Source organism: Protopterus annectens, chromosome 2.part1, assembly GCF_019279795.1.
Source record: "Protopterus annectens isolate FY-2018-M chromosome 2.part1, PAN1.0, whole genome shotgun sequence".
Taxonomy (NCBI): domain Eukaryota; kingdom Metazoa; phylum Chordata; order Ceratodontiformes; family Protopteridae; genus Protopterus; species Protopterus annectens.
The window spans coordinates 489024626-489044706 of NC_056729.1; the positions used below are offsets into that span (position 1 = coordinate 489024626).

Sequence of the window (20081 nt, forward strand, 5' to 3'; positions counted from 1 at the left end):
GAATCTGTTCGATTTGAATTCTGGTTAGCATTTGTGATACCCCTTCATGTAGGAAAGACATTCAAAATCATTTTATATAGCTCTGGAGTACCATGGGAATGCTAATAGCATTTGTTTACAAAGTGGCTCATGACATGGGTGATGACAGCAGAAGTTACAAAATTACTTTTAGTTATTATCTGGAAAAGAATGGTGTGTGTACACGTGTGCATGCGTGCGTGCCTGCGTGTGCGTGCCTGCCTGTGCGTGCGTGCCTGCCTGTGCGTGCGTGCGTGCCTGTGTGTGTGCCTGTGTGTGTGTGTGTGCCTGTGTGTGTGTGTGCCTGTGTGTGTGTGTGCCTGTGTGTGTGTGTGCCTGTGTGTGTGTGTGCCTGTCTGTGTGTGCATCTGTCTGTGTGTGTCTGTGTCTGTCTGTCTGTGTGTGTGTAAGGTGTAAACCAAAAGCAGAAAATGACAATGATCTGAGGTAGAATCATGCAAGATTATATAATATTCAGATTCTAATTTAAATAGTAAAACCTCATTTGAATTAGAGGAAGGTATTTTTTTATTCATTCATTTTTCCCTAGATAGTTCTGATGGTCAAAAAAAGCTTGTTTTCTAAGTTAAACTAGAAACACTCCTCTGATTAGGTGTTTTACTTAGAGTTATACAATATATAAATGGAGACTGATGATATCAAATCAAGAATGACACGGGAGAAATCTCATTATTTTAGCTATTACGCTCTGCTGTAGCATTGCATCCTAGTTGGCTAAGTATGTTTTTTTGCCTCTTTTTTTCTCCCTACTTTGGTAGCTACCAAGTTCTCGTCTCCCAGTTGCCCTGTTCAACAAGGTCATTCTCCCCCTGGACATGAGAGTGCTGCTCCCCACTTATTCCTCCTTTGAGCAAGAGCCAAGCTGTGGATAGTGGTGCCATCACCCATACAAGACTAGGAGGTCTAGTAACTTAAAGGCCATAACCCCCTCTTCACATGACTGTAACCTACCCATGGTTCAGTATGCAGTGGGCATCAGTAAGGATGTGTCATTTGCTACCTGTGATATAACCCCCTGAAGACTGCTCTGTGTCCTCTCCCCCCTCACTTAAAGGTAGTGCTGCTGTGTAATCTCAGGTCTCCACTGGGGGGGTGGGCCTCTGCAATGAGAATGGATACAGACATGTTCCCTACCCCCTCTTCCAAAGAGAGATGAGCTAGCAAAACCACATCACTCCTGCCCTCCCCATGCCAGCTTCAGCAGATACCCAAGCTGTTGTTCATATTCTGGTCACCTGGGTCATAATCATGCCATTATCCCTCTGTGTCAGCAGAGCTGCCTTATTTCACTCAAAAGTTAAAATCCAAATACTTTAAATAGAAATCTGTAGATAGATCTACAGCTCAAGCAAACATATGCATGCACATAGACCTTCCATACAATACACACATACCAAGTGTTACCTACCTATTGCATTCACTCCAGTCATTCCAACTCATCTCCATAACAAATTGACTTTTGAAACTTCTACTAAATATTATGGCCTAGAGAGTGCCACATGCAAATGCATACTGTTTCTCTCTAGTTTCATGCCATTGTGACAAAGTGCTGCTATTATATTAGTTGATTTCTGCGTAACAGTAGAGCACATGTTAATGCATATTATTCACATTCCAGTTCTTCCTGTTGTTTAACACTGAGCTGATATGGTTCTTAGTTGTTATATACCTAACCTTGAAAGAGAATGTACTATGTTTTAATTGCCTGCACTGTTTGACATTCTGTTAAGTACATCACTGTGCCTGTCTGCTCCTTGTTTCCCCCTCTCGCCTTGTTCTATTTCACCCTCTACCTATAATACACTCTTGTACAGTCTAACCTCCCCTGACTTATCTGCTTGCTCCTTCTAATTGATGCTCTCCCTGTTTACTTTCTTATCCCTCAAACACTGAGCATTTCTTTTTTTTCTTTTCTCCCTACAGCTTGCTGTCTGCCCATGTCCTCCAACTCGGGTGTTCCCCTCTCTATAACATTTTTATTGGGGATCTCCACCCTCATAAAGAAGACGTCCTTGAACTGCCTTCACTCAAGAAACCTGCAGTGCAGTTTACAGTGTCTTTTCCCCACAAAAAAAGAAAGCAACGTGTATGTAGTTATGTCTAAAATTTATACCTATTGCTTAGCGTTCATAGTGATACATACCCGCGGCATGCACATTAGCAAACTTCTGCAGTCCATAGCCTCCCCCCCCCCACACACAATTTTACATCTTTCTCTTCTGTCCACTTCTTGCCAAATAATTAAACTACTGTCACACTCCGCCACTAGGTGGCAGCATTGACCCAAAAAAAGCTAGACGTACCCTGTACTTTAGCCTTATGCAATAGCATCACTCTTGCATTCTTGTATTTTTATAGTTCTCTTTCTTTTACTTTATTCTCTCTCTCTATGATAGATTTATACATCTCTTCCCAGAGTACTCACCTACCTAGCTGCTGCACTGTCCCATTTCCAGGGCTCCAAATCACTGATATTTTTTTGTGGGACCTTCAGTCCATATTGGCTCGGCTCAACCCGCTCCATTCACCCTTCGGGGTCACTCAGCTCCCCTATCCTGCCTCCATTTCCCACCCACCCCCACTACCTACACCTTTATAGCTAACCAAACCCCACCCTCCACACGCCCCCTTCCAGTCACATCTAACCTCAAGCAAACCACACTCAATAGCAATATCAATAATACACCACCCACTCCAGCACAATGCCCTCCCTCTCCTCTCTCACTATAATACAAACTAGTCTACTCTTCTCCCTCACCTGTCTAACCTATCTTACACACCTCCCTAACTTGCACCTTACTTCTCACTCACATACCTCTAGCTCATACCCCCAAACTCTCACCCCAGCTTACACACTCATTTCTCCTGAATTCTTTTCTTACAACCCAACCTATCTTTTAAACCCAAACAACAGACCACCCCTCCCTCCCTATACCTACACCTAAAATGTCTTACCAGAAAATCTCTCCTACATAACCATAACTCCCTGTCCCCCATACAATATCTCAGACATCTCCTCTTCCATATCTCTCTCTCACTGTCCGGTGACATCCACCCTAACCCTGGACCCAACTCCAGCACTAAGCTCACAAACCACACCACACAACCCCAAAAATCCAAGTCCATTCGCCTCAACACACTTAATGCACAAAGCCTCAGAAACAAAATCCCTAACCTACATACCTGGCTCTCCCATAACCAGTCTGACATAACTGCCATCTCAGAGACCTGGCTTAAACCTTCCATCGAAGATAAAGAAATTCTCCCACCAGGTTATCAAATCCTTCGCAATGACAGAACTCACCGAAAAGAAGGTGGAGTAGCTATTATCTACCCCTCTTCCCTTACTTTAACTCCTTACACCAACCCTATCCCAACTTTTGCTAATGCTGAAATTACAATAGGCTTATTAAAACTGAACAATTATAAGTACTTATGCATCAGTGTATCTATATTCCCCCAGGCGATAATATCAAGACACTTGAAGACATCCTCTCCCAATTTACCTCCATCATCAAAAATGAAACCTATATCCTTGGAGATAGGAACATTAACTGGGCCTCTCTTAACTCTGAAACCCCATCTCACTCAGTCAGTCAGTACAACTTCTCCCAACTCAAACTTTCCAACCAGATCAAATAAAGATGGTACCCTCCGGTACCATCATTGACTAGATCCTAACAAGTCATCCCAACCTTACCTCCAGTGCCGGAATACTACCAGTCCCTCTCCGTGACCACTTACCAGCCGTCGCAGACCGTATCCCCTCTCCCCTACAAAAACAGCACCACTACACTAAAACCTGCAACCTAGCCTCTTTCAACCCACTAACTTTCTCAGAATGTCTAAAGCATACTGACTGGACCCCTCTAAAAACCCTGCCACTATGTAGTGCTGTATCTTATTTCAACCAAACATTTCTAACCCTTCTAAACCAGCAAGCCCCCCTTAGGACCAAATGCATGAAATCCAACCCTTGCCCCTGTCTATCTTATGAAACTAAATGTACAATGTGTCAATGAGACAACAAATGGAAACAATATCAAAAACAGAAAACCTCCACATCCCTCCTAGAATTTAAACAACTTTGAAACTCCACAAAAAAAAAAAATGATAAAGACCGCAAAACCTACTACTGCAAACTTCAATCTATGCACTCATCCAGTCCTAAAAAATTCTGAGACTCCATCACCTCCATTCACCACCCTGGTAATAAAGATAACCCACGTCCCAAACTCCAACCTTACCGACCTAGAAACTGCCACCCAGCTCAACTCATTCTTCATAGATTGTATTGGAAAACTATCCACCTCTTTCCCTGCCCTCCCCTGCCCCCTATCCCCCCAAACAATCACCTCCCTCCTCCCCCTTCAACCTAACACCCATCCCCACAAGAATAAAAAGACTTCTCCTCAAACTAAAACCCTGTCGCAATGCTCCAGACAAGCTACCATCTAGCTTCCTCACACTACCTGCAGGAAGCATAGCCTATCCTGTCTCTATTCTTATAAATAGATCCATATAAGAATCCTACATCCCAACCATCTGGCGCCGTGCTTACAACAACCCACTCCACAAAGTTGGGAAAATCACAGACACTACCAATTTCAGACCAATTCCTAAACGTTCTCCCCTTTCTAAAATACAAGAAAAAACTGTCCATGCACAACACATGCCATACCTAACCCTAAACAATCTCCTCTCCCCTACAACACAGCTTCCACCCTGGCCGCAGTACCATGACTGCCCTCCTTTCCTTTCTTGAGGTCATCAACCTAACATGTGACACTAGCAATTACGTATCAACACTGTCTCTAGACCTCTCAAAGGCATTTGACACCATCTCCCACACCCTACTCCTATCCCAGCTCTCAACCCTACATCTCTCTCTCCCCCCACCATAGCTTGATTCTCCAGCTACCTGTCCAAACGCCAACAAGCTATCCAATGGAAAGCATCAACCTCTCCTTTCCTACCTACACCCACCGGCGTTCCCTAATGCTCTGTCCTAGGTCCTCTACTCTTTAACAAATTCATCAACAACTTCCACCGCTCCATCCCTGAATCCTCAGTAATCCAGTACACACATGATTCTGCCATCATCTGCTCAGCCTCGTGCTCCTTCAAACTGCTACTAAAAACCCAATTAGCCTTCTCCAAAACAGAATCCTGGATGCAATCCAACCACCTGGCCCTAAATGCTAATAAAACAAAACTAATGATTTTTACTCCTACCAAAAACTCAAATAGCAACAGAAACTCATTCTACATAATTAGCCAAAATAACCCCCCCACCCTAGAAACTGTTCCCTGTACCACGCTTCTAGGCATCATCATTGATGAAAACTTAAAATTTGACAGCCACATATACTCAAAACCCATAAAAGAATCTGTCTGCTCTACAGACACAACCGCTACCTCAGCCTTTCTACCCGACAAACTCTTGCATCCACCTACCTTCTCCCCTCTCTCATGTATGGTGCTCCCCTGTTCACCAATCTCCAACTTGGCCTAAGATCCAAACTCAAATTCTGCTACCACAAAATATGCAAATTTGCAACCAGTCCAAAAATGTATTCCCATCACTGCCACTCCCCCACACCCTCAAATGGCTTGAACTTCCCAATTACCTGAAATACCTACAACTTACCACTGCCCACAAGCTCATTTTCAAACCTGCAGACTGTTCCTGTCTCACTACAGCCCTAAAATCCTACATACCAAACCGCTCCCTCAGATCTGAAAACCAAAACCTCATACAACTCTGCAAACTCACATCCACCTGGCCAACTACTACTATCCTGCTCCATAGCTAAACAGTGGAACTCTCTTCCCTCTCTGCTGTGCAATCTATCTAACCATAACAATTTCAAGTCTCACCTGTTCTTTCATCTATCTTCCAAGTGGGAATGTCCTTGCCACGCTCCAGCCTAAGCACCCTCCTAACCCTCTCTCTTTCTCCTTCCTGTTGTATTCATCTCTTATATCCAATACCCTCATTATAGGAATCTTCCCCTATCATTGATGTACTTATTTTCAATACTCAGTGTATAAAAAATGAACCACTGAAATTGCTCAGTGCTGTTTAACATGATGCTTTTATATGTTCAGTGTTGTCACATTTGGAAAGTATTTGTTCACCTGTATCCATGTTTAATGGTCTTGTGCCCAGTTCATGCCTAAAAGAAATGCCAAGCAGCAAACCTTTCCACAAAGGAAACAGCTGTGGCAATAAAACAAGTCTTATGGTTTGAACGACTGCTTTGAAGTTTGAGGCTGCATGGAGCAGTCCAAGCTGAGTTCAACATTTATGTATTTGTACACACACACACACACACACACACACACACACACACACACACGCGCGCACACACACACGTGCACACACACACCCACGCCCCTAATGTTAGCACACCTTTTTGTGTACTGACTTTGCATTAATAAGTGAGAAGTTGGCCGTAGGAAGCTGTGCCCAAAACGCAGATTAGCAGGGGTGGAAAAGATGCTGGAAAGTTATCTTGATTTTATGTAAGGACAAGCTGGTGCTTGGGAGCATTTGGAGAATGGGGGCAGAGGGATACCAAGGCTGAGACTGATCTTAGCATGACACAGCAGCAACAGGCTTAAGAAGAATTAAACAAAAAATGACTCCGTTAAAAAAAAAAAAAACACTAAAGGAAACAAAACGTGTAGAATGTAAAGACGAGCAAGTAAATCAAACATTTCATAAATGAGTTAACTAAACAATGGAAAAGGTAATACTATGGTGTATTTAATTAGGCTTAATTATTTTGCATTATTTGGTTGGTAACTAAACTGGGTTAGGGAAAATAGATGTAAGTTCATATTTTAAACTCGTGTATTTATTTCACCCAGGAAGTCCAGAGATGATTATGGGGAATTCTGGTCAAGTTAGTATTAAAAAAAAGAATTGAGAGAGAATAAGAGAGAAAGAGAGAGAGGGGAACAGGAAGTATCCCATCCCTTGTACATTGGACACAGGAAAATGGGGGGAAACAAGTTAGTCAGGGGTGGAGATTTTGTGAATATATTATGAGATGTTTAAGAGGTCAAAAGAGCAAACAGAATCAAAGTGCATGGAGAATACATGGGAGATATAGGGAGCAGCCTACAATGTGATCACACAGTAATTAGAATATTTTTAGATTTATCTCTTCATTAATTATACACTAGTAGAATATACAACACACAGCATCTGGTACCCAGCAGTCTCATGAAATCCAGGGCAACAATACCATTGTACACAGCCAGACTAAACAAAAAATGTAGACCATGTAATCTTCCCTGTGTGTGAGAAGTAATCGAGATTTTTTGCACCTTCGCATTTGCAGCACTCAGAGGATAGAAAGCTTCACAGGTTTTGTTGTGTACCAGCTTACTAAAAGATTCATCTCACTGAGTGAACTTGTCAGGAATTCATCCTGATGAAAAAATATATATATTTTTTTGCAGGGGGCAAGCTGCTAAGCACCTGTTGAACTTATATGTACCAGCTCCGTGGCTGAAGTGATATGAAGAAAAGAAAAAAGTATTTAAAAACAAAGTAAATACTGCCGGTGCTCTCTTGGAAACCACACAATGATCAGTGGCTGTTGAGTTCAACATCAAGCAGTTAATCACATGCAGGTGTTCTTCATGTTTCACTGTTGCAGTCATCACATTTGGGTTATCTGCCTGCAGGTTGCCCTCAGTCGGCCTGAATACCAGAGTCTTGGGATTTCTGCGTCAATGCTGTTGCTTCTTTCATGACGTCAGGTTGTCAGGGGTATAAAACATGCAGCCGACACCATTACATCAGTCTTTCTTGCTGTGCGGTGCCTGAACCAGAAGCAGTTTGCAAGTGCCAGTCAGCCACCTCCTGAAATTTTAGTTTTTCAAGTTTCAGACCTGAAGTCTTCTAAAAGATAAGTACCCCATTGGGGATCCTTTTTTCTTGCTCTAACTGATGTCAGAAAAAATTATTGTCTTGCCTGTGGAAAGCAAATACCTCACAGAGATTTTCATTCTTACTGCGTCACCTGTTTAGGCCCAGACCATGACATCCTTCGCTGTCAGTTTTGTGCCTTGTTCAACACCCAAACTATTCATCGTTGAGCAATTTTTGTAGCTAAATTCTTTCGCTCTTGATCTCCTTACTCCGAAATGGCTTCAATAAGCCATCCGACTACCGATCTTCCAAAAAAACACAAGGATAAAGACAGAGACAGACTGCATAGGTCCAAAACTGACTATGACGCTACCATTAAGCTAGTCACCAGTCCGCCAGCACTCAGTGAGGAGCTTTTGCAGCCTCTGATACCCGCTTCTACAAATTCGCAGGCCTCTACTGAGACCCAGTCAGAGTCCAGTATGCCGCGAGATGCTACTTCAACTATGGAACCTGCAGATGTCTCTACCTTGGATGGGTCTGGAGCCGCTGTGCAGACACCGGCTTCTGAAGGTGTATTCAGGCCTTCCGATTTGTATATTAAACCGACAACTTCATTTCAAACCAAAAATACCGAATTTCTGAGGCCTAGAGTTCGCACTACGCCTAGGAAAACGACAACCAAAGTGCGTTCTCAGGACCACATGCCACAAAATCAAATGCTTAGAATGGCTGAAGACCTCATTACCTCAATTAGGGGAAGTCAGCCTTCCCCCTCAAAGAGACCAAGAACTGATTTTCCTTCTGATTCTTCTGATCAGGAATCTGATAACTCTGATCCTTCTGACTACCAGGACATACCCTTGTTTACCTATGAGGATTCTGATGCAGTGGATTCCATTCCCTCTGCTTCCCCTCCAGAAGATTTCTCTTTTGGTGAAACCCTGCATACCTTTAGAGAACATTTCCACTGGGAGAGCCAGGACTACTCTCAGTCCAAAAAGAGACTCTGAATTTTTAAACCTCCCTCAGCACAGGCCTCTAGCTATTCCTCCTGTTCTGGAAATTGTAGATATCTTCTTGGAATCCAGCCTTACCCCCTGATACTTGGCCTCCAGCTCCCAGGAAACCTGACAGGTACTATAGAGTACCTGACTCTCACAAATTCCGTTTTAAGAATCCTACTGCGGATCCAGAGACCATTTCCCAGGGACCTAAAGGCATTAAGGCTACAACTGCCAAAAATCCTACCCATTCGGACAGGGATTCTAGGGCTTTAGGCAGATGGGGTAAGAAGATGTACACCTCTGCTACTCTTGCCATTAGGGCTTTAAAATGCCAGTTTCATATGTTAAAGTATCAGCAGCATATTATGGAGCTAATTAAACAGAAAATGATGTTGATTCCTGACTGTGCAGAACACAAAGATTTATAAGAGTTAATGTATTCTGCTAACCAAGTTGGTAAACATACTTTGCAATGTGGGTTTGATGCCTTAGAAGCATCTTGCAGGGCTGCTGTCCACTGGATCTGTTCTTAGAGGGCGTGCTTGGCTTAAGGAACAAAACTTGCCAGATCATGTCAAAGCAAAATTATTGGATGCACCATTAAACCAAAAGTGTTTATTTGGTAATAAAGCAGAAGTCCTCAAAAGAATGGAGGAGAAAGCTAAATCTATGCAAACTGTTAAAGATTTCTTACAAGTACAGCCACCTAGATTCAGAAGGCATTGGCCTTCAAAAACTGGTCTTTTCAAGTCCCTTCCATGCCTTCTCAGTCCAAGCCCAGGGGCAGCGGACCACCAAGACTCCAGTCTCAAGTTATGTACAGATCTAAGCAATGGAGTGCTCCCACATCCAAAACAGAGTAGTAAGTCACAATCCTATGGTAAAATGGCACAATGACTTATCCCTTACCTCTTCCAAGCCTTGCCCAAGTACTTGCACCGTTAGGAGGGAAAATTGGCCTTCATGCCAAAACCTGGGAATACATTACCCAGGACAGATGGACCTTAAACATGGTTTCCCAGGGATAAAGATTCCACTTCCACTCACTCCCAACCCTAAGCGGATGGCCAAATCTCCCCCCAAACCAATGGGCAGAGGCCCAAAAGCAAGTACTTTCTCTTCTCAGCATCAAAGCTATTCAGCCTGTCCCAGCAGAACAAAGGGGACAAGGTTTTTATTCCAGATTGTTTCTGGTCCCCAGAAAAGAAAAGTCTTGGCTTCCTATCCTGAATCTATCAATCTCAACACCTTTCTGGTGGTTCCAAAATTCAAAATGCTAACTGTCCAACAGCTGCTTCCTATGCTAGCCAAGGACTCCTGCCTAGCAACCCTAGATTAAAAGAAGCCTATCTGCACATCCCCATAAGGGAATCTTGCAGGAAGTACATATGCTTCAGAGCAGGCTCTATGCACCATCAGTTCTCTGCACTTCCCTTTAGCTTATCTACTGCGCCCAGGGTATTCACAAAGTGCCTATCTCCAGCCATTGCATATTGCAGGCAGAAAAGCATTCAGATTTAACCATACTTGGACGATTGCCTGATTCAGGCGGACAGTCAGGACTTGCTACTACAGCACCTGGCATTTGTAAAGAGACTTCAAACATCAGTGGGGTACACCATGAACGAAAATAAATCACAGCTGGTACCCTGCCAACAGATAGTATTATTGGGAGCAAGCTTGAACACAACTTCCCAGATAGCATTCCTCACTCCAGAGAAACAAATTTATTTGATAAACTACTTCAGTCTACTGGCCACCAAAACCTGGCTATCTGCAAGAAAAATGCTGCAAGCCCTGGGGTTCATGGCCTCTTGTATTCTATTAATTCCATATGCAGATTGCATATGAGGAAACTTCAATGGTACCTAAAAAGTCTTTGGTGTCAACATTCTCAGGACCTGGAAACAATGATTCCTATCATCCCTTGTCTAAGGGCAGAGTTCCTTTGGTGGGCAGAGGCCTGCAACCACAACAAGGGACTCCCTTTCACTCTACCCCCTGCCACCCAGACCCTAACAACAGATGCATCAGACTATGCATGGGGGGGCTCACATGGCAGGGCATTGCATTCAGGGCAAGTGGAACCCAAATCAAATGCATCTGCATATCAATCAAAAAGAAATGTTAGCTGTACAGCATGCTCTGACAGCCTTCAAAGGCCGTATTCTTCCAGGACAACTATTGGTAAAGACGGACAACACCACAGTTATGTGGTACATAAATAAGCAGGGGGGAACCCATTCTTACCCACTCTGCAGATTAGCCATGGCTCTGTGGAACATAGCCTTGAGCAGCCAAGTGCACCTGCAAGCTCAATTCCTGCCAGGCAAACTAAATTTACTGGCAGACAACTTAAGCAGAAATCTCATGGACCCACACAAGTGGAAACTGGAAACCAAAATATTCAAGCTTTTGAGGCACAGGTGGGGGACACCTGAGGTGGACCTTTTTGCTTGCCCTCAGAACTATCAATTGAGCAAATATTGCACCAGAACTCCCCACAGCCAAGCTTGGAAAGTGGATGCTGTGTCCTTCACCTGGGAAAACCTCTCAAAATCAATCCCTTTCCCCGTCTGCCCCTCCTCTCGAAGGTTCTACTAAAGATCAAACAAGACAAGCCAAGAACAATCCTGACTGCACCAGACTGGCCATGCCAGCACTGGTACCCACATTTACGCAGCCTGACAGTGCTGCCACCATGTCACCTGCCTCAGACTCCTTCCCTGCTGTCCCAGCAGGCGGGCCAGATTCTGCACCCTCAGCTACAGACCCTGAATCTAGCAGCCTGGCTCATCCACTGAATTCTTCTCCAGCAACTCTCAGTAAGCAGGTGCTGGATGCCATTCTGGAGGCAAGGAGGCCTAGTATGTGAAAATCCTATTCGGAAAAGTGGAAAAGATACTGCTCCTGGAGCCAGTCTCAGGGAATGGACACAACTGTGCACAGCTTACCTCATATACTAGATTACTTATTCAGAAATGCTCCACAAAGGCCTATCCTTCTCTTCAATTAAGATCCATGCCTCTGCCATCTCAGCTCATTATAATACTGAGCCACCCCTTTTTTCTCATCCTCTGCTCAAGCAGTTCCTGAGAGGAGCCAAGAATTTAAGACCCCCCCCCCCCAGGAGAGCTCCCACTCTTGCCTGGGACCTTAGCTTTTTGTATTGGAAAAGCTCATGCTTCCACCCTTCGAACCTGCTGCCACAGCCGAGTTAAAATTCCTCTCATGTAAAACAGCTTCACTTCTAGCCATCACTTCAGCAAGAAGAGTGTCTGAATTTCAGACCCTTATGGCTGTGGAACCCTTCATTATCTACCATGCGAACAGGGTCTCCCTCAGGACTAACCCATCATTTATGCCCATGGTGGTATCTAGTGTGGCTTTAAATCAATCCATTCATTTGCCTACTTTTTCCCTAATCCTCAGAATAAAAGGGAAAGGATCCTGCACTCCCTGGACGTGCACAGGCAGCTCAGGTTCTATCTGGACAGGACTAAGCCTTTCAGAAAATCTGACTAGCTGCTAGTCAGCTTTGCTGTAGGGGCAGAGGGCAAGACCATTTAAAAGCAAACCATTTCTAAATGGATAGCACACTGCATCCATTTCTGCTGTAAGCACCATGGGAAACCTACCCCACAGGGGATCAGAACACATTCAACTAGGGCTACATCAACCTCTACAGCATTCCTCAGGGGGAGTCCCTACCATGGACATCCTGGAAGCTGCAACCTGGAGCTCTGTACACACTTTCACCAAGCATTACCACTTGCCTATCTTTTCTAAATCCAGAGCTGGATTTGCCACAGCAGTCTTACAGGGCCTGATTGCCAGCCCTAATGCTTCTTAACTACCTCCACCCTTCCTTAGCTTTGGTAATCAACCCAAATGTGATGACTGCAACAGTGAAACATCAAGAACATAGTACAGTTGAGTGCACTTTCCATAAATGTAGATGTTCGAGTGTATTCACTGTTGCAGTCCTGGTTACCCTCCCTCCAGCCCCCTGACTTATCTTTACTTCTACCTATCTTTGTTGTTTGGCATTTCTTATATCATGTGTATTTGCTTTTTGATGGGGGTGTTCCATACCATCTAATTGATTCCTATTTGTGGAGGCACCTGACATCTGGGGCAAGAAAAAGTGATGTAATGGCTTCGGCTGCATGTTTTATACCCGTTGACGACCTGACATCATGGAAGAAGCAACAGCATCTGACGCAGAACTCCAAAGACTCTGGTATTCAGGCTGACTGAGGCCTACCTGCAGGCAGATAACCCAAATGTGATGACTGCAACAGTGAATACACTTGAACATCTACATTTATAGTAAGTGTACACAACTGTACTTTGTGATTTATCAAAGTGTAGGGAAACCAGAAAGAAAAAGATTCAAGAAGCACATTTTAGGAGGAAAAGCAAAATCATTCCCTCACTATAACCTTTAAAAAAATTTAAGTTAAGATTAATTGTTATGAGAAATATTAATTAAAAAACCTTAATGCATAAGAAAGGCCTTTTGAGCCGGGATATGTTCAGTAAAGAAATCTAACGGGAATATTGTGTCTGCACACATACATTTAAAGTTTCCAGATTTTTTTTTTTAGAAAGTCCAAAGTTGTGCCTCATAATTTTGGTCTTTTTCTCATAAAACGTGTGGTTTCTGACAAGTAATTGACTGCTGTCAGTAAATAATGACAGGTGTTTGAATTCAGACTTCATATCCTTAAGAGAATGCATGCTAATGCAAAACCTGTTATTTTTAGCAACCTACGTTTATAAGAACAATAATTAAAATCTGTCCCTTATTTTGGGTATTTGTTCCCCCACTAATTTTGGCTTTATCCATATTTCTTGTGGCAAGAGGTTGAGCGTTATTCCTAGAAGTAATAAGGGCATTCTGTCTAAATTGCTGCCGGTGGGTACAAAGCACTGGATTTCCTTAAGTAAAATCCACATTGTATGGGTTACCATGTATTTAGTGCTTTTGTTCATTGGACATAAAATTGTTTGCTTGCAAATCAGGGTTGCAGAGAAACTGAGAACTCTATTAAACAACACACACACACACACACACACACACACACATACACAATATTTAGGCAGAGCTTATATTTCGGAGATATGGAAAATAAAATGTAAGTTATTGTAAACGTTAGTAGGTTACTCCATTGTAAATTATATCATTTTTCCCTAAATCCATTGCTTTCATAGCTGCATTGGTTGACTGTCATACTTCAGCATTTTTCTAGTGTTGCATTTGAAAGGTGGAGAGCAGCGGCTTGGATAACCGTCCTGGAATCCATTTCCTAAATAAATATGTAGCTGTGAGCTTCCTTTCAATTCAGGAGAATACATGCAGGTTTTCAAACAGAAAAAGGCTCCCTTCACTCTGGAATAAAATCCCAGTCCAGGTTAGGCAGAGTCCCTCATTGACTCTCTTCAAGAGGAATCTTGATGAGTGGATGGGGGATCGTAGGTTTACCCCGGGTATCACTTCTGTGTCACTGTTAGACAGAGGCACAGTATACTAACCTCAAAAAAGGGCATAGCAAAATTAATTTAAAATGGGTGGCGAAAGCCAAACACACTCTGGCTAGGCTTATAAATGCCCTAGGGCAGATAGCCTAGTATGAACCTATGAACCTAAGTGAGAGAGAAGTAGCTGCAAGCAATGGTTTACATTGTACCCACTAATCTTAAGCAGAATTATCTGCAAGGGTATATAGACAGGTGGCGGTCTGTCACAGTAGATAGAGAAGTGCTACAAGAAAGTAAGAGTATTTCAGTAAGAGGGCTTAGAGACCTTGGTGGTCACAGAAAGGATGAAGGCCTGGGACAAATAGTTTTCAAAACTCTTTTAACTTTCAGTGTGCAACTGCTCTGAAGAGGCCAAGTAAGGTGCTGTGCTCTGTGGAAGGCAAGGTATTCCAAGCGGATGAAAGGTGATGACAGTGACACAAACATTATCAGTGGTTTACACACACTTGAGAGTCAGTTTGGAAGTTACTGCAGAGGATTAAAGGTATGAGCTGCATCCTGTATTCCACACTACAGGCTTTGATTCCTTCCACTTCCAATTGCCTACTGTGTGACTCTAAGCAAGTCACTTAATCAGACCATGGTCCTAGGTTGCCCCAAAAAGGGACTATCCTGATTAACAAATGAATAAAACAAACTAAAATAAAAAAGAGATCTGTATACTACATTATTGTAGAAACTTGAAAAAATGAAATAATTAAAAAAGTTATAAGGCTTAAGTTGAAGACGTGAGAAACTGAAGAACCTTTTTAGATATACTTTGGAGGTAATTGGTTTTATGAATTCCAGTAGAAGCCTTCCTTTCCAGAGATGATAAAAAATGAAAGGAGACCCCTTTCATCATTTATATGACGATTCATAAGTGGCTGAAAGGTGTAACACACCAATGTTGGATACATCTGCTTGACTTTGAGGCAATTTGTAAGAGAGAATGGGATAATTTTAAGAATGTAAGAGGGAAGCATAGAGTAACCCTAACCAAAGCAGTATGACATCAAAGGTCAAGTAAGATTATACCTGCTGTAATAGGGATATGAAGAAGGTCAGCAGACAGACCTAAATGAACTCAACTGCAGTTAGTTTGGTCTCTCTGTGAAGTAGATGGGCTCGAACACCGTAAGCTGTCAGTGAAACGCAATGAAGTCTTAAGATGCAGCAGATTCATTTAGTTATTCCTCTGCTGGACTCAGTTAATAACTGTTTTATTCAATATTTAGGACTAGACACTGGACTGTGTAATAGAAAACCATGTTCTCAACTAGTTTTTTGGTGCAAGAGGATGAAGCTGTTATTGGGGACTGACTAGCAGTCAGGACACGGGTGGAGCTAGTGGGGAAAAGGTGACATAGGTGGCCAAAGCCAGTTAGCCCATCATGAGGTGAAGGAAGGCAGCCCCACCTGCTGAACGAATGACTAACATCCAGTGGAGGTATGTGATTCAGCATTCAGAAGTTTGGTGCAAGTGAGGCATTCCCACCAAGGTTTGTGTGTACAGTAGCCACAGTTTGACCTCTGCATTGTAGTATGCATGAGCCATGCAAATAGTTTTGTGGGATTTCCACAGAGCAGGCTACTGCACATATGACAGCTCCCATTACTGAAGCCAATTACCATAGTGTATGGACACAGGTAGGCTTTTCTCTGATTGAGATCATAGCTCCATCCCCCTGTCAGGTGATGTGGGGTGCACTGGCCAGAGGACAAATGGGTGACTAACAGGCAGAGGTTGATAATCCATAGACATGAGGAAGAAGCACAGAGGAAAAATACTTACATATTCTGTTTATCTAGGCTTCATGAGTATGTAGAGAATTATTTCCTAAAAGCACAGAATAGAACATCTAATATTAGGTGGGTGTTGGGGTTTATTGAAGTTTTTTTACCCATCATATTGGCCATAGTAACCCAGTTAATGAAAAATACAGTCATATGATATGTTTATGAGTTGTTTGTTGGAAATATGCTACTGTTGCAGTGTTAGTATGATCAGATGTTTATATTTATTTTCTAACTGAAGGTGCGAACTATTGTGACGGAGACTTTATTCACCTTGGATGAACTAGAAGAACTCTATGCACTTTTTAAGGTAATAAACCCACAAAACATCATAACTTTTTTATGCAGACTACCTTGTTTCTGTTAGAAGTGACACGTTTTGTTTCTGTAAGATGTAGACTCAAACTAAATAAAATGACTGTAGCTACTTGACTATGTATTTATTTTTATCATTATGATTTTTCTTAACTTTTAGTAGTGTTAGTCAGCATTTCTGAGCTGTGTTCTGGTGGAGTATATTGCTCAAAACATTGGGAGGCATTTGGAGTATTTAATATTTCAGTGCACAATTTTGTAACCAAATAAAATGTAAACTGTTAACAACTGTAAATGTTGCTTGCTTCTAGCATGAACTGTTAGGCTACCCCAAAGACTTTTTACAACTAAAGTTCAGAATGTGTAAACTAAGGAATTAACACATCTGTACAGTAAGAAAGCTTTTTTTTTATTCTGTCCAGTTTTTGATAGACTAGTTTCCTGTTTTCATCTGAACCCAAGCTAGACATAACAGTAATTACACCACACTAACCTATCTGTTATCAGTGCTACCATACCAACGGTCATGGTTCAGATCAAGTTCAACTCTTCAGACCTTTTCCTACCAAGTCGATGTCATGTCTTACAATATTTTTTACTTTGGAGTCAGAGATCTGCAGTAGTGCTATAGCTTGTTATTACAGAAACATTTTAATGTTTTAAATACTGGATTTTTACAGTAGGTTTGGAAACCAGTGACCAATGACTCAAAGTCTACATGCTCTTTGAAAGAGCATGTTACTAGCATGTTTATTGTTTTTCTTTAATGCAACTAAAGTAGCTGAAAATGTGTATCTGTAGGAGGACTTTGTAAAGCTGATTTTTAAAGAACCAATGGACATTGCTGAAAATCACAGTATTTATGCAAACGTGAAGGAAGCAGAAAAAAGCCCATTTATTTCACAATAATAGGAAAAAATCTTTTGGTTGCTGTGGAGACCCATGAAATTATAACTAATCAAGAACCACAGATTCAAATCAGTATGAATGTGGCCAAATTAAATTTTAAAGAGTTTCAGTTAGCCGAGTCTTTCACTCAGACTATAATGCTCCTAGATTACAGCTCACATAAACCATGTTGCACTGCTTACATATGCTCAGTCTCACTACTGTAACCTTCTAAAGGGCTTTAAATGGCTACCTGTAATTGAAAGATCAACCTGTATTCTAGGTACCCTTTTATATAAAGTTTTTAATGAAGGTTACTGCCCATCCTTGAAAAGTAAACTTCCTTTCACTGGACCAATATACTCCATCAGAAGCAGCCAAGAATACACAATCTCCCCACCCCCACCCCTGTCCACCGAAACAGTTGTTCGAGAATGTGCCTTTCCCAGACTTGGCCCAGCTTTATAGAACAAGCTCTCACCTGAAATGAAGTGTCAAGACGCTCTCTGACAGTTCAAGAGAGCTCTATCTCTGAGCACCTCCATAATGATGCAACCTCTAAATGCTTTAAGGACATTGGATAATTAATGCCTCGGCTCGGGGCTGAGACTGAAATATATCTGGTGGGATCGGTGTTGTATCCTGGTTAACAAATTCAAAATAAAATAATAATACCACCATTATACAAGATTCTCTTATTCTTATTTAATCACTCAGTCCCCTATTATTGTTGATGTGGTTACCACTGAAATATTGCGTATATTGTTTAAACTGTATGCATTGTATATAGATGCTGAAAGCCTTGTAGTTGTATTAATCTTTTAGCTTTGTGAAAATTTTAACAGTTTTAGTTCACTTTTCCCTCTCTCTTCTTTAAATGTATGTATGTAATGATTTCTACATTACTGATAATGTATCCAATTTAAATGGCATATATGAGTGTCGTGTTTCTGTGAATGTGCTCTGTCAAGATAATCTATTATATTGCATTTGTGCTTTCAAGTCTTCACTGAAAAGAGCCTTTGGATGCCTCATTTTGTAAACTTAACAAGGCTGCCATGAGCTTCTCAAGAACGCATTTTAGAAGGGAAAAGCATGTTTCACATTGATACATGGGGCAGGGGTACTCACAAATGATGGAGAAGTAATATGTGCAGCAGTCCTAAGGGAGAAGAACAGCCTGAGAGGAGGAGCAGCCTTTCAAAGCAGTGAACACATTTCCTTCTGTCCAGTCAGAAAGTGTAAGAAGTGCAGGCTAGCATAGTGAAGGGGGGAGAGCATGGAGGACTGCAGAGGTTGCATTGTGTGAGAGACAGGTAGAGCAGCCATGGGAAATGCATGCATCTGCTGAGTGTACTAGCACTGATCATAGTACAAGCACCTAAGTTAGTGTTCAGGATCAGAGATCAAAGTTCATGTCCGTGAAAGGAAAAGTAAACTGTGCAGTTTCACCAGGAAAGCTAATTTTTTTCCGGAATAAAACTTGTGAAAGTGCATTGAAGGTATTTAGTGACAATGTACTGCAACACTTGATGACAATAGCTAAATTATAATTTCTGGCAAAACAGTACTCATACCCCCGCCACTCCCCCCACCCCTGTGCAGTGGGCTATATTTGCTGCCACTCAATCATTATAATTGAGTTCAGAGTCACAGTACATCAGGGAAAGGGAAATATTTCCAGTGCCAAGATCATCCTATTGTGGTTGATGTAATGTTTAAGTTGTTTACCTCCCAAACAAGAGCTGCATGGTTCTATTTTCATCCAAGGAAATTGGCTTAGTGCAGTATGCCTGACAAGGGCTATTAGCTTATTACTATACTATGAACTGTGTGAGCAGGTTCAGTTTTAAATAAGCAGAGTGACTTAATTAAAACAGGCACCCTCTGTGTAACAGAAATGTACCAATATTTCCCCTTCCAGACACTCAATACACAACAATGTTGTAAATATGAATGTGACTGGATTTGAAAAACAAATTTAATGACTTGTATCATTTTGACAATCCAAATGTGACCACTTCACATAGACATCAGTGTCATTACAGATGGGGGTGTCACATAATTGTGACTCCCATCCAGCCCCTGTCTGAACACCTGAGCAATGCTTAGCTCCGAAGTTATGTCAACAGGGGGCAAAGTGCACATATCTCATATATACATGGAAACATTTCCTTTAAATATATCAAATGTGACATCATAGCACCTCAGGGAAGCTCTTGTATTTAGCTAACTATTGGGTGAGAAGCTACATCATTTAGTTCCTTTAATGATTTGTAGACATTTCTCCTCTGTCTCTTGGTGGTACACTAAAATTTTAGCTACTTGTAATTCACAGATTGTTTTGTATCCAGTAGGTCCTTTGGTTCTAGAGTAGATGGAAAAAGACAGAAGTAATTACTCTTTTCAGACGCTTAAAGTAGGGTGTTTGAAGATTACAGACTAGTCACCTTTATTTGAACTGTAGGGTAGCATGCTCTCTGTTCCTTATGTTCTAAAAAACTAGAATAAACTGAAGTGGAGAATGTATGGTTTGTTTATAACCGGCATTATCTCATGTATTCCTTTATTTTATTTATTTTTTTGATTGGGTGAATGGTGGTGTGAATTTGCAGGGGGAGGGG

At 42.0% G+C, this 20081-nt stretch overlaps 1 protein-coding gene across 2 annotated transcripts in view; it reads left to right on the forward strand.

Annotated features, from left to right (window-relative positions):
- Positions 1-20081, forward strand: part of TBC1D9 (TBC1 domain family member 9) — a 790231-nt gene that overhangs the window by 641128 nt on the left and 129022 nt on the right. For both annotated transcript variants that reach the window (XM_044062283.1, XM_044062284.1), the window contains exon 15: positions 16496-16564. In XM_044062283.1, the coding sequence (XP_043918218.1) occupies positions 16496-16564 (69 nt within the window). The remainder of the gene's footprint in view (positions 1-16495; positions 16565-20081) is intronic.